General features: G+C 40.7%; 3 protein-coding genes across 3 annotated transcripts; all 3 read left to right on the forward strand.

Annotated features, from left to right (window-relative positions):
* Positions 1-4,928: 4,928 nt before the first annotated feature.
* On the forward strand, positions 4,929-5,928 carry LOC129469774 (keratin-associated protein 9-2-like). Its single transcript, XM_055256759.2, has one exon. The coding sequence runs from the start codon at positions 4,963-4,965 to the stop codon at positions 5,455-5,457; it is 495 nt and encodes a 164-aa protein (XP_055112734.2). The 5' UTR covers positions 4,929-4,962; the 3' UTR covers positions 5,458-5,928.
* Positions 5,929-10,960: 5,032 nt separating this feature from the next.
* Positions 10,961-11,500, forward strand: LOC129469773 (keratin-associated protein 9-2-like). Its single transcript, XM_055256756.2, has one exon. The coding sequence runs from the start codon at positions 10,961-10,963 to the stop codon at positions 11,498-11,500; it is 540 nt and encodes a 179-aa protein (XP_055112731.2).
* Positions 11,501-21,344: 9,844 nt separating this feature from the next.
* LOC129469650 (keratin-associated protein 9-6) lies at positions 21,345-21,896 on the forward strand. Its single transcript, XM_055256439.1, has one exon. It carries the CDS (start codon positions 21,345-21,347, stop codon positions 21,894-21,896), a length of 552 nt encoding a protein of 183 aa, XP_055112414.1.
* Positions 21,897-24,465: the final 2,569 nt, after the last annotated feature.

The raw sequence follows: 24,465 nt of genomic DNA on the forward strand, positions 1-24,465 counted from the left end.
GAAGATAGGTGATTTCTGCATTTCCAACTGAGGTACCGGGTTCATCTCACTGGGGCTTATTGGACAGTGAGTGCAGGACAGTGGGTGCAGCCCACTGAGCGTGAGCCAAAGCAGGACAAGGCATTGCCTCACCCAGGAAGCGCAAGGAGTCAGGGGAAGCTGTGACAGATGGCACCTGGAAAACTGGGTCACTCCCACCCTAATACTGCCCTTTTCCAATGGTCTTACAAACGGCACACCAGGAGATTATGTCCCACGCCTGGCTCAGAGGGTTCCATGCCCACAGAGCCTCGCTCATTGCCAGCAGAGCAGTCTGAGATCGAACTGCAAGGCGGCAGCGAGGCTGGGGGAGGGGCGCCTGCCATGGCTGAGGCTTGAGTAGATAAAGTGGCCAGGAAGCTCGAACTGGGTGGAGCCCACCACAGCTCAAGGAGGCCTGCCTGCCACTGTAGACTCCACCTCTGGGGCAGGTCATAGCCGAACAAAAGGCAGCAGAAATCTCTGCAGACTTAAATGTCCCTGTCTGACAGCTTTGAAGAGAGTAGTGGTTCTCCCAGCACGGAGTTTGAGATCTGAGAACAGACAGACTGCCTCCTCAAGTGGGTCCCTGACCCCCAAGTAGCCTAACTGGGAGACATCCTCCAGTAGGGGCAGTCTGAGACCTCACATGGCCAGGTACCCCTCTGAGACAAAGCTTCCAGAGGAACGATCAGGCAGCAACATTTACTGTTCAGCAATATTCGCTGTTCTGCAGCCTCCGCTGCTCATACCCAGGCAAACAGGGTCTGGAGTGGACCTCCAGCAAACTCCAACAGACCTGCAGCTGAGGGTCCTGACTGTTAGAAGGAAAACTAACAAACAGAAAGGACATCCACACCAAAACCCCATCTGTATGTCACCATCATCAAAGACCAAAGGTAGATAAAACCACAAAGATGGGGAGAAACAGAGCAGAAAAGCTGAAAATTCTAAAAATCAGAGCACCTCTCTCCTTCCAAAGGAACACAGCTCCTCGCCAGCAATGGAACAAAGCTGGATGGAGAATGACTTTGATGAGTTGAGAGAAGAAGGCTTCAGACGATCAAACTTCTCCAAGCTAAAGGAGGAAGTTCGAACCCACTGCAAAGAAGCTAAAAATCTTGAAAAAAGATTAGACAAACGGCTAACTAAAATAACCAGTGTAGAGAAGTCCTTAAATGACCTGATGGAGCTGAAAACCATGGCATGAGAACTACGTGATGAATGCACAAGCTTCAGTAGCCGATTCAATCAACTGGAAGAAAGGATATCAGTGATTGAAGATTGAATGAATGAAATGAAGCGAAAAGAGAAGTTTAGAGAAAAAAGAGTAAAAAGAAAGGAACAAAGCCTCAAGAAACATGGGACTATGTGAAAAGACCAAATCTACGTCTGATTGGTGTACCTGAAAGTGACGGGGAGAATGAAACAAGTTGGAAAACACTCTGCAGGATATTATCCAGGAGAACTTCCCCAACCTAGAAAGAATGGCGAATATTCAAATTCAGGAAATACAGAGAATGCCACAAAGATACTCCTCGAGAAGAGCAACTCCAAGACACATAATTGTCAGATTCACCAAAGTTGAAATGAAGGAAAAAATGTTAAGGGCAGCCAGAGAGAAAGGTCGGGTTACCCACAAAGGGAAGTCCATCAGACTAACAGCAGATCTCTCGGCAGAAACTCTGCAAGCCAGAAGAGAGTGGGGGCCAATATTCAACATTCTTAAAGAAAAGAATTTTCAACCCAGAATTTCATATCCAGCCAAACTAAGCTTCATAAGTGAAGGAGAAATAAAATGCTTTACAGACAAGCAAATGCTGAGAGATTTTGTCACCACGAGGCCCGCCTTACAAGAGCTCCTGAAGGAAGCACTAAACACAGAAAGGAAAAACCGGTACCAGCCCCTGCAAAAACATGCCAAATTTTAAAGACCATCAATGCTAGGAAGAAACTGCATCAACTAACGAGCAAAATAACCAGCTAACATCATAATGACAGGATCAAATTCACACGTAACAATATTTACCTTAAATGTAAATGGGCTAAATGCTCCAGTTGAAAGACACAGACTGGCAAATTGGATAAAGAGTCAAGACCCATCAGTGTGCTGTATTCAGGAGACCCATCTCACATACAGAGACACACATAGGCTCAAAATAAAGGGATGGAGGAAGATCTACCAAGCAAATGGAAAACAAAAAAAAAGTAAGAGTTGCAATCCTTGTCTCTGATAAAACAGACTTTAAACCAACAAAGATCAAAAGAGACAAAGAAGGCCATTGCATAATGGTAAAGGGATCAATTCAACAAGAATAGCTAACTATCCTAAATATATATGCACCCAATACAGGAGCACCCAGATTCATAAAGCAAGTCCTTAGAGACCTACAAAGAGACTTAGATTCCCACACAATAATAATGGGAGATTTTAACACCCCACTGTCAACATTAGACAGATCAACAAGACAGAAAGTTAACAAGGATATCTAGAAATTGAACTCAGCTCTACACCAAATGGACCTCATAGACATCTACAGAACTCTACCCCAAACCAACAGAATATACATTCTTCTCAGCACCACATCACACTTATTCCAAAATTGACCACATAGTTGGAAGTAAAGCACTCCTCAGCAAATGTAAAAAACAGAAATTATAACAAACTAGAACTCGGGATTAGGAAACTCACTCAAAACCACTCAGCTACATGGAAACTGAACAACCTGCACCTGAATGACTACTGGGTACATAATGAAATGAAGGCAGAAATAAAGATATTCTTTGAAACCAATGAGAACAAAGATACAACATACCACAATCTCTGGGACACATTGAAAGCAGTGTGTAGAGGGAAATTTATAGCACTAAATGCCCACAAGAGAAAGCAGGAAAGATCTAAAATTGACACCCTAACATCACAATTAAAAGAACTAGAGAAGCAAGAGCAATCACATTCAAAAGCTAGCAGAAGGCAAGAAATAACTAAGACCAGAGCAGAACTGAAGGGGATAGAGACACAAAAAGCCCTTCAAGAAATCAATGAATCCAGGAGCTGGTTTTTTGAAAAGATCAACAAAATTGATAGACCGCTAGCAAGACTAATAAAGAAGAAAAGAGAGAAGAATCAAATAGACGCAATAAAAAATGATAAAGGAGATATCACCACCGATCCCACAGAAATACAAACTACCATCAGAGAATACTATAAACACCTCTACGCAAATAAACTAGAAAATCTTGAAGAAATGGGTAAAGACTAAACCAGGAAGAAGTTGAATCCCTGAATAGACCAATAACAGACTCTGAAATTGAGGCAATAATTAATAGCCTACCAACCAAAAAAAGTCCAGGAGCAGATGGATTCACAGCCAAATTCTACCAGAGGTACAAGGAGGAGCTGGTACTATTCCTTCTGAAACTATTATAATCAATAGAAAAAGAGGGAATCCTCCCTAACTCATTTTATGAGGCCAGCATCATCCTGATACCAAAGCCTGGCAGAGACACAACAAAAAAAGAGAATTTTAGACCATTTAGTGAGTGTATTAATTTACTAGCACTGCTAGCTTCCATCTATCATGACTTCCATGAATGAGAAAGTTCTTACACTTTTCCTCCTTCTTAAATTCTTCTGATTTCCCTGGAAACACAGGTTTTTGTTTTCCCTGAGATGCTTCCTATTTGCCTCACAAAACTCAGAAGGTTGTTTTATACCTTTATGGTTTGTGCAGTCATACATGCCCATTGCATAGTCCCTCAATCCCCATATTTTGTTTATGCCAAAGAAATAGAGAAGCAAATACTATACTTTTTATTCACATGAAAACTTTAAAAAGCCAAAAGTTACCTACTGGATTACAACTTGATAGAGTGATTAGCTGTCTTTGGAAATGAGTAAGAGCATAAAATTGGGAGAGAATGGGATTAATTTCTATTTCCTAACATAGATGTAACGGGACATAGTTGTATTTACAATATAATACTATATCAAGTTGAAAATTACTAGTTTGCATTTTTCTCAAATGAATGGTATACCTAGAAAACGTTTTAAACATGTTAGAACTCCGTGATGAATCAGGCATCATCTCAACTCATCTAATTCCTTCATTACAAAGAAATACAGAGAGAAGACATGATGCTCACTGTGCTAGTAACCGGGTTGCGGCTAGAGCCACAGTACATGCTGGTCGGCCTGAATCTCAAGCAGTTATGCCATAGAGAGTTCTACATTCTCGTCCTGGTGATCACCACACTCGCAGACAAGGCAGAATGAATGGTCACTCAGGGCATAGATTGCTTGATGTTGTCTAAATCCCAGTGAATTTCTCTGCATCCACCTGCTCTCAATCTGCTCTGCCACATGGAATACACTGTGACAGCCACCCTCTTGTGACGTTCAAAGAACTGAAAGGCACAGGTAGTGAGGGTTGCACAGAGAGATGCCTGTTAGTCTTGAGTCAGAATTTGGTGGGTGACTAGTCTTGGGCCCAGGCATGGATTCATTTTGTCACTGTAAATATATCAGCATCATGCTTCTCCCCACAGACACTTCCCAGTCTATATACAGCCAAACATGAGGCTGGACAGAGAGAACTTCCTGAGCTTCCCAGATCACCAGGAACTATCACATGACCAGATGATGGTCAGAGCAGGAATGATGCTGATGATGAGACTGCCTTCCTTTTATCTGAAACAAAGTTTCTATGAGTAATTCACAATTAAGAAAGAGATTAAACCTTAATCTGTTTAACCTTAAGGAAACAACTACCCTTTGAGAATCACAAACGGACTGGGAAAACAATGTAAACAGCAACAAGGAAAAGTCCTGCTGATTGGTGGAAACTTTGGAGGCCAGGTGTATAAAAGGCCCAGATTGCAAGGGGTCATCAGATTCTGGGAAACTCATCTCTGAACAGAAGCCCACCCTCCACCCCTGAAACCATGACCTACTGTTGCTCCCCTTGCTGTCAGCCTACATGCTGCAGGACCACCTGCTGCAGGACCACCTGCTGGAAGCCCACCACTGTGACCACCTGCTGCAGCACACCCTGCTGCCAGCCCTCCTGCTGTGTGTCCAGCTGCTGCCAGCCTTGCTGTCACCCAACTTGCTGTCAAAACACCTGCTGCAGGACCACCTGCTGCCAGCCCACCTGTGTGACCAGCTGCTGCCAGCCTTCCTGCTGCAGCACATCCTGCTGCCAGCCCACCTGCTGTGGGTCCAGCTGTGGCCAGAGCAGCTCCTGTGCACCTGTGTACTGCAGAAGAACCTGCTACCACCCCACGACTGTCTGCCTGCCTGGTTGCCTCAACCAGAGCTGTGGCTCCAGCTGCTGCCAGCCCTGCTGCCGCCCAGCCTGCTGTGAGACCACCTGCTGCAGGACCACTTGCTTCCAGCCCACCTGTGTGTCCAGTTGCTGCCAGCCTTCTTGCTGCTGATCACGTCCCAAGAGAACCACCATCCTCACACAACAACTTTCTGCTCAACTGACTTATCTTTTGGGGGACTAATTTAATTTGCTGCTGACAGCCACCATGCTGTCACCCAAATTTTTATGAATTCTCTTCATGTTTAAAATCTTGTGAGTCAGCTTGAGGGATGTCAGAATACTTCATCCTGATTCCCTTTTTCCTTACACTTTGTGGATTATGTGCCAGCTTTGTGTGTTCTCAATTTTGAGTCATGGTCTCAGCTTTGACTCAAAAGTCAAGAGGTTCATTCTCTGCTTCTAAGGAATCTAGGTTTCTGCAACTGATCAATAATCTTTGCAATCATATTTTTGTTTTCAATATCCTCCTCATGGTTCCTGTATCATTCTTTCTTCTTTTCATGATAACTTTGGGTTATATCTCTGCTACCAGCAGAGATTCTTAGCTATATGTTTCTGAATAAACTCTGAACCATCCTCATCTCATATGGTGTTTTGTTTCATTTGAAAGCATTCCTGATATGGGATTTACACACGTATCACATACCATAGGTACTATCCAATTTGATTCTCAAAACAGATGGTCATATGTTATTACCTCCATTTTTTCAACTGAGAACAATTTAATGTGTGATGTTATGTAGCTAGTAAAGGGCAGACTCTTGTCCAAGATGAGGTCCTCTCTTTCTGACCAAGGACACTTATGTTTAACTCTCAATATAGTAGAAATGACTTTGGAAGTAAGCATTAGCAAGACATATACTTGAGTTTTTTTAACAATAAGACAAATAATCTCTTATATTTGCAGATAACGTTTTTGTTTACAAAAAATTCCCAATTTCCCACACCTCAGTGAGCAACAGCTGCATGATATGGCAGCAGGGACTGCATTTAATGGCTACCCTGAATGCAGGGATCTCTTTTTGTCTCAGCCTCTGACCAGCCATTCATTTAATTCATCTGCATCAAAAAGCGCTTGGGAATTTATTGTGGACTCCTGAGAGAGAGTCTCATCTGAAGAAACTTATTGTCAATATCATGTAAATAAAATACTTATACAGCCTTCATCTCCTGAATACCTATTGACAAAGTAAATGAAACTAAATTATTTCTTGTAAGATACAGACCATACACTTTGCCACATTAAGACAATTTGTCCCCGAATTGAAATGTTACAAGGGAAATTATGTAAGAACAAAGCTGAGAATTGAAAAACTACACAGTGGGCATGTAAGACTTGGCACAATCCATAATCTCTGAGCCAAGTAAGGGAATGAAACAGCCTTCTGCATTTTGTGAGGCCAATAGGAAGCATTCAAAGAAATGAAAAACTTGTGTTTCCAGGGAAATCAGAAGAATGTAAGAAAGGAACAAAGTAGAACTTGTGCATCCATTGAAGTCATAATAGACAGAAGTTGGTGCTTCGGGTCCTGAACTGATGTAAGCTAAGCAAGCATTCATCCATGGAAAGATTGATTGATACAGGCTCTGAGAGAAATATAAAGGTTGGGGACCTGGGTCACCTTCTTGGGAGCTCCTACCAGCATTGGAGTGCTAGAAGTACCTCTGATCAGCTAAAAATGTAGATTTCCATGACAGATGCCAACTTCTGAGACTGTGAATCTAGAATGCTCTGAAGACTTGGCTAAGAGACAATGGCCACTTACTGTGATCATCGTTCAGGGATGAAGTAAAGGAGATGAAAACTAGGACATCCTCTTTGACTAGCATCAGTTATGAAAGATGAATAAGTTCAGCATGTCTACTGTGCAGTAATGTGACTATAGTTAATAACACTTTATCATATACCTGAAATTTACCAAGAAGGTAGATCTTAAATGTTCACACCACAACAAAGGAAATGGTAGTTTCATGACCTAATAAACATATTATTCACAAGGAATATATATATCAGAGCATCACCTTGTATACCTGAAATAGACACAATTTTTATTTACCAATTATACCTCAATACAGCTAGGAAAAAAGTATTTAGTTGATCTAGTTAATTATTTTATTTTATTTTTTTTTGAGAGGGAGTCTTGCTCTGTCGCCCAGGCTGGAGTGCAGTGGCGCAGTCTCGGCTCACTGCAAGCTCCACCTCCCAGGTTCAAGCCATTCTCCTGCCTCAGCCTCTCCGAGTAGCTGGAACTACAGGCGCCCGCCACCACGCCCGGCTAATTTTTTGTATTTTTAGTAGAGACGGGGTTTCACTGTGGTCTCGATCTCCTGACCTCGTGATCCGCCCGCCTCGGCCTCCCAAAGTGCTGGGATTACAAGTGTGAGCCACTGCGCCTGGCGGATCTAGTTAATTATTGCAAAAATATTCTTATCTTCAACATTAAAATTGGTAATTTTCTGAACAAGAGACACTAATATGTTCTGGATTGCCTGCTATATGGTGGGTATTTGCTAAACGCTTTGTGTACATTATTATTAACTCTTTAACAAACTTTCAGAAGAGGTATTAATATTCCCAGCATAGAGATAAGAAAATTGGGGCTGAGGGAGTTAACATAATGTCATAGATTAGTTTCTCCCAGAAGAGACTTTGAAGAAAAGATTCCAGTGAAACTAGTTTACTGGGAAGTGCAGATCACACCGGTAGGAATTGGGGAAGTGATACAGAAAAGGGTACACTATCAAGTCAGTATCACAGTCACCAACTAAAGCTTAAACTAAAGGGAAAACGATCAGAAATGATGAAAAACACAGCTAGAATTATTCTACTCCAGGAATGAGGAAGCTAGAGTCTTTATAAATCAGCTCTCCAGAATCATTGGTTGAGTATTTTTCTCTGTGTTGCACTCACAGGAGGCATGACTTTCTACAGTTACAATACAAGAGCCCTTAGCCACAGAGATGCAGACTCTGACAGATGGAAATTAATCCAAGCACACTAACATGCAAGATATATGGGTGCACTTATGAAAACTTGTCTGAGACCTACAATTAGCTCCACTCAAGTCAAATCTTTGCTGTTTAAATGAGATGGACAGCCACAAGCTCTAGAAGAAGGAAGAAGCAGAGGAGAGAAAAAGAAGGAACAGAATATGAGAGGAGGAGGAAAGAGAAAAGAAACAAAAAAGAAGAAGAGAGAGAAGGGAGGAAGGAAGGAAGGAAGGAAAAAGAAAGGGAAGGGAAGGGAAGGGATAAAGGAACCAAAAAAAAACATGAAAGAAGGAAGGAGAAGGGGTGATTGAAGAAAAAGAAAGAAAGAAAAATGAAGAAGGAAACGAAAAGCTGGGGGAGGAAGTGACATATAAAATGAAGGCCAATGAAATAAGCTACACTTACTGCTGCTATAATACAGTGCACCTGAGATTCATAAGCTCCATTAATTACCACCAGTCCTATTCTCCCTTCACCCCTGGCCAGCACTCTTGTTTGTCGAGATAACTGCCTGAGGGAATAGCTCAGAGCATCCTTCCTGAAGGCTCTGAGCCCCTGGTTACTATACCACTGTCCGCTGTGATTACTGTTTTTACTCTTTTGTGGTTATCACTGGGCATGGACACACTATGAGATTCTGCAGTGTTATGGATTAATATATGTCCTCCAAAATTCATATTCAAATAGAATCATTTAAAATGTTATGTGATAAGAAAAGGTCTTAGGCTTCTGATTAAATATGACTGATATCTATACAAGGGGGAAATTCAGAGACAGTATGCATATAGTAGAAAACTTATGTCAAACACACATGGAAATGATAGACATCTACAAGTCAAGGAGAGAGACCTGGAACTGATACTTCCCTCGCAGTCTTCAGATGAAAACAGCATTGCCAACAGCTTAATTTCAGACTAGAGGCCTTCGGAACCGTGAAAAAATAAATTTAAGCTACTTGGTTTGCAGTAATTTATCATGGCACTGCTAGTAAGTTAATATACTCAGTAAATCTCCTGAGCTATAGATATATTCTCCCACACTATATGGCTTGAGGGTAATTACCCCTCACCAAATAGTAACTCCTTTCTCTGTCTGCTGCTCTCCTGACATGAAGAGTCCAAAGTGACTATACAATAACGATTACTTTTGGTTATGCTAAAGAAATAGAGAAGCAAATACTATAATTTTTATTTACATGAATATTTTTTAAAGCCAAAAGTTACCTACAGGATTACAACTTATCAGAGTGATTAGCTGTCTTTGGGAATGAGTAAGAGGATATAATTGGGAGAGAATGGGATTAATTTCTATTTCCTAACATAGATGTAATGGGGACATAGATGTATTTACAATATAATAATGTATCAAGTTGGAAATTAATAATTTGCATTCCTCTGAAATGAATGGTATTCCTAGAAAATCTTTTAAACATGTTAGAACTCTACGATGAATCAGGTGTCATCTCAACTCATCTAATTACTTCATTAAATAGAAGGAGAGGCTGTGGCTGGTGGCTCACACCTGTAATATCAGCACTTTGGGAGGCCGAGGCGGGCAGTCCACAAGGTCAGGAGTTTGAGACCAGCCTCACAAATATGGTGAAACCCCCCCTCTACTAAAAATACAAAAATTAGCTGGGCGTGGTGGCAGGCATCTGTAGTCGCAGCTACTCGGGAGGCTGAGGCAGGAGAATCCCTTGAACCCGGGAATTGGACGTTGTAGTGAGCCGAGATCACGCCACTGCACTCCAGCCTAGGCGAAAGAGCAAGACTCTATCTAAGAAAGAAACAGAAGAAATGACACTGGCTGTGCTAGTAACCAGGGTTATGGCTAGAGCCACAGCTTATGCACACTGGCCTGAATCTCAAGCAGTTGTGTCATAGAAAGTTCTACATTCTCATCCTGGTAATCCCCACACTCACAGACAAGTGAGAATGACTGGTCACCCTGGGCATAGATTGCTTGATACTGTCTAAATCCCGGTGGATTTCTCTGCATCCACCTGCTCTCGATCTGCTCTGCCACATGGAACACACTGTGACAGACACCCTCTTCCCAAGTGACGTTCAAAGAACTGAAAGACACAGGTGGTGAGGATTGCACAGAGAGATACCTGTTAGTCTTGAGTCAGAATTTTGTGGGTGAATTGTCTTGGGCCCAGGCATGGATTCATTTTGTCACCGTAAATATATCAGCATCATGCTTCTCCCCACAGACACTTCCCACTCTACGTACAGCCAACCATGAGGCTGGGCAGAGTGAACTTCCTGAGCCTCCCAGATCACCAAGAACTATCACATGACTAGAAGATGGTCAGAGCAGGAATGATGCTGATGATGAGACTGCCTTCCTTTTATCTGAAACAAAGTGTTTATGAGTAATTCACACTTAAGAAAGAGATTAAACCCTTACTTTCAAAAGATTCATAAGATTTCAGAAACAACTTCCCCTTTGACAATCCCAAAGGGTCTGTGGAAAACGATGTAAATAACAACAAGGAAAAGTCCTGCTGATTGGTGGAAACTTTGGAAGCCAGGTGTATAAAAGGTCCAGATTGCAAGGGTTCATCAGATTCTGGGAAACTCACCTCTGAACAGAAGCCCATCCTCCACCCCGACACCATGACCCACTGTTGCTCCCCTTGCTGTCAGCCTACCTGCTGCAGGACCACCTGCTGCAGGACCACCTGCTGGAAGCCCACAACTGTGACCACCTGCAGTAGCACACCCTGCTGCCAGCCCTCCTGCTGTGTGTCCAGCTGCTGCCAGCCTTGCTGTCACCCAACTTGCTGTCAAAACACCTGCTGCAGGACCACCTGCTGCCAGCCCACCTGTGTGACCAGCTGCTGCCAGCCTTCCTGCTGCAGCACACCCTGCTGCCAGCCCACCTGCTGTGGGTCCAGCTGCTGTGGCCAAACCAGCTGTGGGTCCAGCTGTGACCAGAGCAGCTCCTGTGCACCTGTGTACTGCAGAAGAACCTGCTACTACCCCACGACTGTCTGCCTGCCTGGTTGCCTAAACCAGAACTGTGGCTCCAGCTGCTGCCAGCCCTGCTGCCACCAGCCCTGCTGCCGCCCAGCCTGCTGTGAGACCACCTGCTGCAGGACCACTTGCTTCCAGCCCACCTGTGTGTCCAGCTGCTGCCAGCCTTCTTGCTGCTGATGAAGTCCCAAGAGAACCACCATCTTCACACAACAACCTTCTGCTCAACTGACTTATCTTTTGGAGGACTAATTTACCTTACTGCTGACAGCCACCATGCTCTCACCCAAATTTTTATTAATTCTCTGCATGTTTAAAATCTTGTGAATCAGCTTGAGGGAGGGCAGAGTACTTCATCCTGATTCTCTTTTTCTTATACCTTGTGAATCATGTGCCAGCTTCATGTGTTCTCAATTTTGAGTCATGGTCTCAGCTTTGACTCAAAAGTCAAGAGCTTCATTCTCTTCACTTAAGAAACTTAAGTTTCTGCAAATGATTAAGAATCTTCACAACTATGTTTTCTTTTCAATATACTCATGAATCTTGTATCCTCTTTCCTTCTTTTAACTATCACTCTGGATTATCTCCCTATAACCAAGGATCTTACTTATATATTTCTTTTTTTATTTTTTATTTTTTGAGACAGAATCTCACTTAATAAATAAATTTGGAACTATTATTCATCCCATATGGTGATTTGTTTTATTTGAAAACGTTCGTGATACGGGATTTACACATATATCACATACTATATGTATTATCCAATTTGATTCTCAAAACAGACAGTCATGTATTATTGCCTCCATTTTCCAACTGGGAAAATTTTAATGTGTGATGTTATGTAGCTAATAGTGGACAGACTCTGATGCCAGGTTGCGTCTTCTCTTTCTGTCCAAAGACACTTACATTAAACTCTCAATAAAGTAGAAATGACATTGGGACTCAGCACTAGCAAGTTATGCACTTGAGTTTATTTAACAGTGGAAAGAATAATCTCTAGTATTTGGCAAGAGATAACATTTGGGTTCACAAAAGTCTTCCCAAATTAATTGCCCACCAGTCAGTGCGCAACAGCTACATGATACAGCAGCAGGGTCTGCATTTAGCAGCTGTCATGAATGCAGGGATCCTATTGGCCTATACCAGCCAATCATTCAATTCACGTGCATCAGAGAAATTTTTTAACTTTTTTTAAGGTTCAGGGGTACGTGTGCTGGTTTATTTTATAGTTAAATTGTGTGTTGCAGGGTTTGGTGTACAGATTGGTTTTTTACGTAGGTAATAAGCATAACACCTGATAGGCAGTTTTTGATCCTCATTCTCCTCCCACAGTCCACCCACAGGTAAGTTCCAGTGTCTGTTGTTCCCTTCTTTGTGTTCATATGTATTCAATGTTTGGCCCCCACTCTTATGTGAGAACATGTGGTATTTGGTTTTCTGTTCCTGTGTCAGTTCCCTTGGGATAATGGCCTCCAGCTCCATCTGTGTTGCTGCAAAGGACATCATCTTGTTCTTTTTTTCCTTTTTTTTCTGTATAGTGTTCTATGGTGTATATGTAACACATTTTCTTTATCCAGTCTACTTTTGACGTACGTTTTAGTTGACTCTATGTCTTTGCTATTGTGAGTAGTGCTGCAATGAACATAACGCATGCATGTGTCTTTATGGTAGAACAATTTATATTCATTTGGGTGTATACCCAATAATTGAATTGCTGGGTCACGTATTAATTCTAAGTTCTTTGAGATATCCCAAAACTGCTTTCCATAATGGTTAAACTAATGTACAATTCCACCAACAGTGTATAAGTGTTCCTTTTTCTACACAAACTTGCCAGCATCTTTTATTTTTTGACTTTAATAAGAGCTATTCTGACTTGTGTCAGAGGGCATCTCATTGTGGTTTTAACTTGCATTTCTCTAATGATCAGTGATGTTGATCATTTGTTCATATCCTTTTTGGCCGCTTGAATGTCTTCTTTTGAAAAGTGTCTGTTCATGTCCTTTGACCACTTTCTAATGAGATTGTTTGGTTTTTGCTTGTAAATTTGTGTAACTTCCTTATAGATTCTGGATATTAACTTCCTTATAGATTCTGGATATTAACTTCCTTATAGATTCTGGATATCAGACCTTTGTTGGATAGATAGCTTGCAAATATTCTCTCCCATTCTGTAGGTTGTCTGTTTACTCTGTTGATAGTTTCTTTTGCTGTGCAGAAGCTCTTTAGTTTAATTAGGTCCCATTTCTCAATTTTTTCTCCTTTTGCAATTACTTTTGGTGACTTCATCATAAAATCCTTGCCTGGTCCTCTGTTTAGAATGGTATTGCCTAGGTTGTCTGCCAGGGTTTTTATAGCCTTAGGTTTTACATGTATGTCTTTGATCTATCTTGAGGTGATTTTTGTATACCATGTAAGGAAGGGGTCCAGTTTCAATCTTCTGCAAATGACTAGCCAGTTATCTCAGCACCACTTATTAAATCAGGAGTCTTTTCCCCATTGCCTATTTTCATCAACTTTGCTGAAGATCACATGTTGTAGGTGTGCAACATTATTTCTGGGCTCTGTATTCTGTCCCATTGGTCTATGTGTCTGTTTTTGTACCAGTACCATGCAGTTTTGGTTATTGTAGCCTGTAATGTAGTTTGAAGTCAGATAATGTGATGTCTTCAGCTTTGTTATTTTTGCTTAGGATTGCCTTGGCCATTCAGGCTCTTTTTTGGTTCCACATGAATTGTAAAACATTTTTTTCCTCATTCTGTGAAGGTTGTCATTGGTAGTTTGATAGGAATGACATTGAATCTGTACATTGCTTTAGGGAGTATGGTCATTTTAACAATATTGATTCTTTCTACCCATGAGCATAAAATGTGTTTCAGTTTGCTTGTGTCATCTTTAATTTCTTTGAGCAGTGTTTTGCAATTCTTGTTGTAGAGATCTTTCACCTCCCAGGTGGGCTGCATTCTTAGGTATTTTGTTGTTTTTTGTGGCTATTGTGAAAAGGATTACATTATTGATTTTGCTCTTAACTGGGATGTTGTTGGTGTATAGGAATACTACTGATTTTTGTACAATAATTTAGTATCCTGAAACTTTGCTGAAGTTGCTAATCAGATCAAGGAGCTTTTAGGTAGAGACTATGAGGTTTTCTGGGTGTAAAATCTTATTCACACACAGAGATAGTTTAACTTCCACTTTTCCTATCTAGATACCTTTATTTTATTTCTCTTGCCATATTTCTCTGGCTAGGACTTCCATTACTATTTTGAATAGGAGTGGTGAGATATGGCATGTTTGTCTTGTTCTGGTTTTCAAGAGGATGCATCAAAAACTTTTCAGAATGCATCGTATCCTCATTTAAGGAGACTAATTCCTTCGTATCATATAAATCAAATTCATATCTGGCCTCCTCCTGAAATTTCTTCGAAAGTGCAAAATGGAATTAAGTAATTCCATGTAAAATACAGACCATACCTTATGCAACATTTAGACAATTTGACTTCCTGATAAAAATGTTATCAGGAAAATTAAGTAAGGACAAAGTTTGAGATTGAGACACTATGCAACAGGCACATATGACTTTGCATCCATAATCTCCGAGCTATCTAATGGGTTACAACAATCTTCTATGTTTCATGAGGCCAAAATTAAGCATCTAAAGGAAATAAATGTTTGTGTTTTCAGGGAAATCAGAAGAATGTAAGAAGGACTGAAAGTAGAAAAATGTGTACATTCATAGAAGTCATGGTAGACAGATGGCTGGTGCTTTTGGCCCTGAACTGGTGATGCAACCCAAGCATTCACTAATGGAAGGACTGATTTATACTGGCTCTGAGAGAAATAGAAAAGTCGGGGACCTGGGTTACCTTCGTGGGACCTCCTACCAGCATGGGAGTGCTAGAAATACCTCTGATGAGCTAACAATGTAGACTTCCAGGACAGGTGCCAACTTCTGAGACTGTGTACCTCAAATGCTTTGAAGACTTGGCTAAGAGACAAAATCCATTGACTGTGATTCTTCTTGGGTGACAGGGTAAAGGAGACGAAGACCTAAAACATTTACTTTGGCCAACATCGGTTATGCAAGGTGAATAAGTTCTGCAGACCTAGTGTACGGTAGTGTGGCCATAGCTAAAAATACTTCATTTTATACCTGAAATGGCAAGTATGTGAGCGAATGAATATGTGAATTAGCTTCACTGTGGTGAATACCTCACTATAAATATATATGTCAAAACATCACTTTGTATACCTTAAATATATACAATTTTTATTCAATTATACCTCAATAAAGTTAGTAAAAACCAAATCTAGCAGCACATCAAAAAGCTTATCCACCATGATCAAATTGGCTTCATCCCTGGGATGCAAGGCTGGTTCAACATATGCAAATCAATAAACGTAATCCATCACATAAACAGAACTAATGATAAAAACCACATGATTATCTCAATAGATGCAGAAAAGGCCTTCGATAAAATTCAACATCCTTCATGTTAAAAACTCTCAATAAACTAGATATTGATGGAACATATCTCAAAATAACAAGAGCTATTTTTGACAAACCCATAGCCAATATTATACTGAATGGGCAAAAGCTGGAAGTATTCCCTTTGAAAATGGCACAAGACAAGAATGCCCTCTCTCACCACTCCTATTCAACATAGTATTGGAAGTTCTGGCCAGGGCAATCAGGCAAGAGAAAGAAATAAAAGGCATTCAGATAAGAAGGGAGGAAGTAAAATTGTCTTTGTTTGCATATGATGTGATTCTATATTTAGAAAACCTCAGCGTCTCATCCTAAAAACTCCTTAAGCTGAAAAGCAACTTTAACAAAGTCTCAAGATACAAAATGAATGTGCAAAAATCACAAGCATTCCTATACATCAATAATAGACAAGCAGAGAGCCAAATCATGAATGAACTCCCATTCACAATTGCAACAAAGAGAATAAAATACCTAGGAATACAACTTAAAAATGACTTGAAGGACTTCTTCAAGGAAAACTACAAACCATGCTCAAGGAAATAAGAGGGGACACAAACAAATTGAAAAACATGATCATGGATACAAAGAATCTATATCATGAAAATGGCCATACCGCCTGAAGTAATTTATAGATTCAATGCTATTCCCATCAAGCTATCCTTGACTTTATTCACAAAATTTAAAAAAAAAAACTATTTTAAATTTCATATGGAACCAAAAAAGCCCATATCACCAAGACAATCCTAAACAAAAGAACAAAGCTGGAGGCATCACGCTACCTGACTTCAAACTATACTACAAGGCAACTGTAACCACAATAGCATGGTACTGGTATCAAAACAGATATGTAGACCAGTGGAATAAAACTGAGACCTCAGAAATAACACCACACATCTACAACCATCTGATCTTTGACAAACCTGACAAAAACAAGCAATGGGGAAAAGATTCCCTATTTAATAAACAGGGTTGGGAAAACCGGCTAGCCGTATGCAGAAAACTGAAACTGGACCCCTTCATTACACCTTATACAAAAGTTAACTCAAGATGGATTAAAGACTTAAATGTGAAACCCAAAATCATAAAAACCCTAGAAGAAAACCTAGGCAATAACATTCAGGACATAGACATGGGCAAAGACTTCATGATAAAAATGCCAAAAACCATCACAACAAAAGCCCAAATTGACAAATGAGATCTAATTAAACTAAATAGCTTCTGCACAGCAAAATAAACTGTCATCAGAGAGAACACACAACCTACAGAATGGGAGAGAATTTTTGCAATCTACCCATCTGACACAGGTCTAATATCCAGAATCTACAAGGAACTTAAACAAGTTTACAAGAAAAACAAACAACCCCATCAAAAAGTGGGCAAAGGATATGAACAGACACTTCTCAAAAGAAGACTTTTATGTGGCCAACAAACATATGAAAAAAAGCTCATCATCATTGATCATTAGAGAAATGCAAATCAAAACCACAATGAGCTACCATGTCATGCCAGTCATAATGGTGATTATTAAAAAGTCAGGAAACAATAGATGCTGGTGAGGCTGTGGAAAAATAGGAATGCTTTTACACTGTTGGTGGGATTGTAAATTAGTTCAACCACTGTGTAAGACAGTATGGCAATTCCTCAAGGATCTAAAACCGGAAAAACCATTTGACTCAGCAATCCTATTACTGGGTATATACTCAAAGGAATATAAGTGATTCTACTATAAAAACACATGCACATATATGTTTATTGCAGCAGTATTTACAATAGCAAAGACTTGGAACCAACCCAAATACCCATCAATGATAGACTGGATAAAGAAAATGTGGCACATATACACCATGAAATCCTATGCAGCCATAAAAAAGAATGAGTTCATGTCCTCTGCAGGGACAGGGAAGAAGCTGGAAGCCATCATTCTCAGCAAAGTAACACAGGAGCAGAAAACCAAACACCGCATGATCTCACTCATAAGTGGGAGTTGATCAACGAGAACACACGGACACAGGGAGGGGAACATCACACATCAGGGCCTATTGGGGGGGTCGGGGACAAGGGGAGGGAGAGCATTAGGACAAATACCTAATGCATGCAGGGCTTAAGACCTAGAGGACAGGTTGATAGGTGCAGCAAACAATCATGGCACATGTATACCTACTCAACAAACCTGCACATTCTGCACATGTGTCCTGGAACTTAAAGTAAAAGAAAAAAAAGTTGATCTAATTAATTATTATAAATATACTCTTATCATCAACATTAAAATTAGTTTAGGAATTTTCTGGAGAGAAAAGAAATAATATGTTTTCAGTTGCCTATCATTTGATGGATATTGTGTAAATCCTTTATGTACATTACCATTAATTACTGAAAAAACTTTCAAAGTAGGCATTAGCGTTCTAATTTTAGAGATGAGGAAATTGAGGCTGAGAGATGTAATGTCATAGTTTGGTTTTTCCCAGAAGATACTCTGAGAAAAAGATTCCAATCAATACAGTGTATTAGGGAGGGCAGAACACGCCAGAAGGGATTGTGGCAGCGATACAGAAAAGGGTATACTATTAAGCCATTATCACAGAGATCAACTGAAGCTTAAGCTAAAGGGAAATTTTTCAGAAATGATGAAAAACACACAACTTTGAATTCTCAAACTTCAGGAGTGAAGAAGTTAGAGTCTGTATGAATCCACTCTTTAGAATTTTCAGTTGAATATTTTTCGCCCTGTATCGTGCACAGGTGACATGATTTTCTGTAGTTGCAATACAAGAGCCCTAAGGCACAGAGATGCAGATTCAGGCAGATGGAAATTGGCACGAGCACACTAAGTTCCATGATATACAGGTGTGGTAATGAAGACCTGTCTACAGTAACATTTGCTCCATTCAAGTCCAGTCTTTCCTTCTTAAATGTAGTGGACAGCCATGAGCTCTAGGAGAAAGAGGAGGGGGAGGAAGAGGAGGAACAGAAGGTGAGAGAGGAGGAAAAAACTAGGAAAGATATGGGAAGAACACAATATACACAGACAGGAAGAAAGAAACAGAGGAAGAAAGAGAGCAAGAGAGAGAAGGAAAGAGAGAGTGAAAAGGAAGGAAAGAATGAAGGAAGGAAGGATGGAAAAGGAAAGAAAGAAAGAAAAAAGAAGAAAGAAAGAAAGAAAGAAAGAAAGAAAGAAAGAAAGAAAGAAAGAAAGGAAAGAAAGAAAGAAAGAAAGAAAGAAAAAAAGAAATAAAGGAAGAATCAAGGAAAGAAGGAAGGAAGGAAGGAAGGAAGGAAGGAAGGAAGGAAGGAAAGAAAAAGAAAGAAAGAAGAAAGAGAAAGAAAGAAAAGAAAGAAGAGAAAGAGAGGGGAGGGGAGGGGTGGGGAGGGGAGTGGAAAGGAAGGGAAGGGAAGGGAAGCGAAGGGAAGGGAAGGGAAGGGAAGGGAAGGGAAGGGAAGGGAAGGGAAGGGAAGGGAAGGGAAGGGAAGGGAAGGGAAAGAAAGGGAAGGGAAGGGAAGGGAAGGGAAGGGAAGGGAAGGGAAGGGAAAGAAAGGGAAGGGAAGGGAAGGGAAGGGAAAAGAAACTATTTCTGTAATAGGGTGCTTCTGAGATTCATAATCTCCATCAGTTTCCACCAGTTCTATACTCCCTTCACTACTGGCCAGCACTCCTGTTGGTCTAGATAATTGCCTGATGAGGTAGCTCAGAACTTCCTGCCTGATGGGTCTTACCCTCTAGTTACTTACTATACCATTGTCCAACTGTGGTTGCTTTTGTTACTCATTTGTGTTTATCACTGGGCATGGATACACTACGAGATATTCCAAGGTTATGGGTTGAATTGTGTCCCCAAGAACTCGTATTCAAATAGGGTCATTTAAATGCAATATGGTAAGATAAGATCATATTGGAATAAATTGTGCTTCTGATTCAATATGACTGATGTCTGTATAAAAAGGGGAAATTCAAACAGGATGCATATAGAGGGAAGATGATGTAAGAGACACATGGAGAAGATAGACATCCACAGGTCAAGGAGAGAGACCTGGAATAGATACTTCCCTCACAGCCCTCAGATGAAAACAACATTGCCAACACCTTTATTTTAGCCTTCAGAACTGTAAGAAAATAAATTTCAGCCACTTTATTTGCCATAGTTTTTAATGGCAGTGTAATACTTTAATATATATAGTAAATCTCTTGAGTTTCAGATATATTCTCCCTACACTCTATGGCTTCATGAAAATTATCCCTCATGAAATATTAACTCCTTTATATACCTGCTGGTCTGCTAACATGAAGGATCCAAAATGAAGGACCATGTTATAATTGCTGCTTTTGATTATGCCAAAAATACAGTGAAGCAAATTCTATAATTTTTTTACATAAAAGTCAAAGAAAAAGCCAAAACTGACCTACAGGATTAAAACTTGATAGGGTGACTAGCTACCTTTGGAGATAAGTAAAAAGATATAATTTGGAGGGAATGGAATTAATTTCTATTTTGTAAACTGGTAATGGGGACTTAGATGTATTTACAAAGTAATATTATATCAAGTTGGAAATTCATAATTTGCACTCTTCTGAAATGAATTGTATAATTTAAAAAGTTTTAAACATGGTAGACCTCAAAGAGGAATCAGATATCATCTCAACTCATCTAATTCCCTCATTGAAAACAGAGAGAGAGAGAGAGAGAGACAGAGACAGAGAAATGGCAATGATTGTGCCAGTAACCCGGATTAGGGCTAGAGCCACAGCTCATACTGCTTTGCCTGGACCTAAAGCAGTTATGTCACAGTAATTCCCAGTCCCAGACTCTCATGCTGGTAAGCCCTTCAGTCCCAGGCAAATCAGGATGAATGGTCACCCCAGCAGGTAGATTGCTTGATGCTTTGTGAATTCCAGTGAACTCCTCCTCTTTCTACCTGTTTGCTTTGGCTCTGCTCTGCCACATGGAACACATTATGAGAACACCCTCTTCCCAAGAGGCTTTTATAGAACTGGAAGAGACAGGTAAAGTAGGTTGCACATAGAGAGATGCCTGTCAGTCTTGAATCAGACTTTGGTGGGTGAACAGTCTTGGTCCCAAGCACGGATTCAATTCACCACTGTGAATATATCAACATCATGCTTCTCCCCACAGACACTTCCCAGTCTACGTACAGCCAAAGGATGAGACTGGGCAGAGAGAATTTCCTGAGCCTCCCCAGTCACCAGGAACTATCACATGACGAAATGATGGTCAGAGCAGGAACGAAGCTGATGATGAGACTGCCTTCCTTTTATCTGAAACAAAGTTTCTATGAGTAATTCACAATTAAGAAACAGATTAAACCCTTACTTTCCAAAGATTCATAACATTTAGGAAATGACTTCGATTTTGACAATGCCAAACTGACTATGGAGAACAATTGTAAACAGCAAGAAAGAAAAATCCTGCTGACTTGTGGAAACTTTGGAGGCCACGTGTATAAAGGGTCCAGATTGCAAAGGGTCATCAAATTCTGGGAAACTCACCTCTGACCAGAAGTCCATCCTCCACCCCTGACACCATGACCCACTGTTGTTCCCCTTGCTGTCAGCCTACCTGCTGCAGGACCACCTGCTGCAGGACTACCTGCTGGCAGCCCACCATTGTGACCACCTGCAGCAGCACACCCTGCTGCCAGCCCTCCTGCTGTGTGTCCAGCTGTTGCCAGCCTTGCTGCCACCCAACTTGCTGTCAAAAAACCTGCTGTAGGACCACCTGCTGCCAGCCCACCTGTGTGACCAGCTGCTGCCAGCCTTCCTGCTGCAGCACACCCTGCTACCAGCCCACCTGCTGTGGGTCCAGCTGCTGTGGCCAAACCAGCTGTGGGTCCAGCTGTGGCCATAGCAGCTCCTGTGCACCTGTGTACTGCAGAAGAACCTGCCACCACCCCACAAGTGTCTGCCTGCCTGGTTGCCTAGACCTGAGCTGTGGCTCCAGCTGCTGCCAGCCCTGCTGCCGCCCAGTCTGCTGTGTGTCCAGCTGCTGCCAGCCTTCTTGTTGCTGGGCAGCACCGCAGAGGACCATCATCCTCACACAACAACCTTCTGCTCAACTGACTTTTTTTTTCTTTTGAGACAGAGCCTCGCTGTCACCCAGGCTGGAGTGCAGTAGCACACTCTCGGCTCACTGCAACCTCTGTTTCCTGGATTCAAGCGATTCTCCTGCCTCAGCCTCCTGAGTAGCTGGGATTACATGCCTGTGCCACCATACCTGGCTAATTTTTTGTATTTTTAGTAGAGACAGGGTTTCACCATGTTGATCAGGCTTGTCTGGAACTCCTGACCTCAAGTGATCCACCTCTCTCAGCCTCCCAAAGTGCTGGGATTACAGGTGTGAGCTACCACACCTGGCCCCAACTCACTTATCTTTCAGAAGACAAATTTACTTTCAAACTTTACTGATACACAGTATGCTTTCACCAATGTTTTTTATTTCATCGCATGTTTAAAGTCTTGTGAATCAGCTTGAGAGAGGGCAGAATACTTCATCCTGATTCTTTTTTCCTTACACTTCGTGGATCATGTGCCAGCTTCATATGTTCTCAATGGGGAGTCATGGTCTCCATTTGACTCTAAAGTCAAGAGCTTCATTCTCTCCTTCTAAGAAACTTAGGTTTCTGCAACTGATCAATAATCTTTGCAATTATATTTTTGTTTTCAATTTTGTGCTCATGGGTCTTTTACCCTTCTTTGTTCTTTTCATGGTAACTCTGGTCTATGTCCCTAGTAGCAGGGATTCTTACCTATATGTTTCTGAATAAATTCTGAACCGTCCTTCATCTCATATGGTGTTTTATTTTACATAATTGCTGATAAGGGATTTTCACACATATTGCATGCTATATGTATTATCCAATTTGATTCTGAAAACAGAATTATTATTATGTATTATTACCTCAATTTTTCAGCTGAGAACAATTTAATGTGTGATTTTGTGTAGCTAATAAAGGACAGACTCTGGTCCAAGGTGAGAGCTTCTCTTTCCGCCCAGGAACACTTACATTTAACTCTCAGTAAAGTAGAAATGATATTGAGGCTCAGCAATAGCAAGACATGCACTTGAGTTTATTTAATGTGGGAGGTATAATCTCACATATTTGCAGATAACATTTCTGTTCACAAAGGTCTTCCCAAATTAGTTTTCCACACCTCAGTGAGTAATAGCTACATGGGATGACAACAGGGACTGCATTTAATAGCTGCCCTGAGTGAGGATCCCGTTTTGTCTCAGTCTTTGACCAGCTATTTATTCAATTAATCTGCATCAGAAAATTTAGAGAATGCATTGTGTCCTCATGACAGAGGGTCTCATTTGGGGATTTTTTTCCTGGTATAATGTAAATAATATTCTTATATGGCTTCCTTCACCTGAATACCTGTTGACAAAGCAAAAAGAATTTAAGTTATTCCTTCTAAAATATGGACCATACATTAAGCCACATTAAGTCAAATTGTCCCTCAAATCAAAATGTTATCAGGAAAATTAAGTGAAACAAATATGGGGGTTGAGGGACTATGCAATGGGCATGTATGACTACACAAACCATAAAGGTATAAAACAACCTTCTGAGTTTTGTGAGGCAAATAGGAAGCATCTCAGGAAACCAAAAACCTGTGTTTCCAGGGAAATCAGAAGAATTTAAGAAGGAGGAAAAGTGTAAGAACTTTCTCATTCATGGAAGTCATGATAGATGGAAGATTAGTGCTTTTGTTCCTGAACTGATGATGCAAATGAAGTATTCACTCATGGAGGGATTCACTGATACTGACTCTGAGAGAATTAGAAAAGTTAGGGACCTGGGCCACCTTCTTGGGACCTCCTACCAGCATGGGAGTGGTAGAAATACCTCTGAGGAGCTAACAATGTAGGTTTCCAGGACAGACACCAGCTTCTGAGGCAGTGTATCTAGAATGCTCAGAAGACTCAGCTAAGAGACAAAAGCCACTGACTGTGATAGTTGTTGCATAATGGGGTAAAGAAGCTGAAGAACTATCACATTCTCTTTGACCAACATCAGTTATGCAAGATGAGTCAGTTCTGCAGATCTAGTGTACAGCAACATGACTATAGTTAACAAAAATGCTTTATTTTATACCTGAAATGTGCTAAGAAGGTAGATCTGAAGTGTTCACACCACAAAAATAAAAAGGAAATGGTAACTATGTGAGCTAAGGAATATATGATGATTCACAATAAGTATATATATATATATACATATATATATGTATATATGCATCTCAAAACATCACCTCATACACATTAAATATGCACAATTTTATTTTTACTTATCAATTATGCCTCAGTAAAGCTAGTAAAGAAAGAAGTGAGTTTTAGACATGAAGTCCTTGCCCATGCCTATGTCCTGAATGGTATTGCCTAGGTTTTCTTCTAGGGTTTTTATGGTTTCAGGTCTAACATTTAAATCTTTAATCCATCTTGAATTAATTTTTGTATAAGGTGTAAGAAGGGATCCAGTTTCAGCTTTCTACATATGGCTAGCCAGTTTTCCCAGCACCATTTATTAAATAGGGAATCGTTTCCCCATTTCTTGTTTTTGTCAGGTTTGTCAAAGATCAGATGGTTGTAGATATGTGGCATTATTTCAGAGGGCTCTGTTCTGTTACATTGGTCTATATCTATGT

Source organism: Symphalangus syndactylus, chromosome 20, assembly GCF_028878055.3.
Source record: "Symphalangus syndactylus isolate Jambi chromosome 20, NHGRI_mSymSyn1-v2.1_pri, whole genome shotgun sequence".
Lineage (NCBI taxonomy): Eukaryota > Metazoa > Chordata > Mammalia > Primates > Hylobatidae > Symphalangus > Symphalangus syndactylus.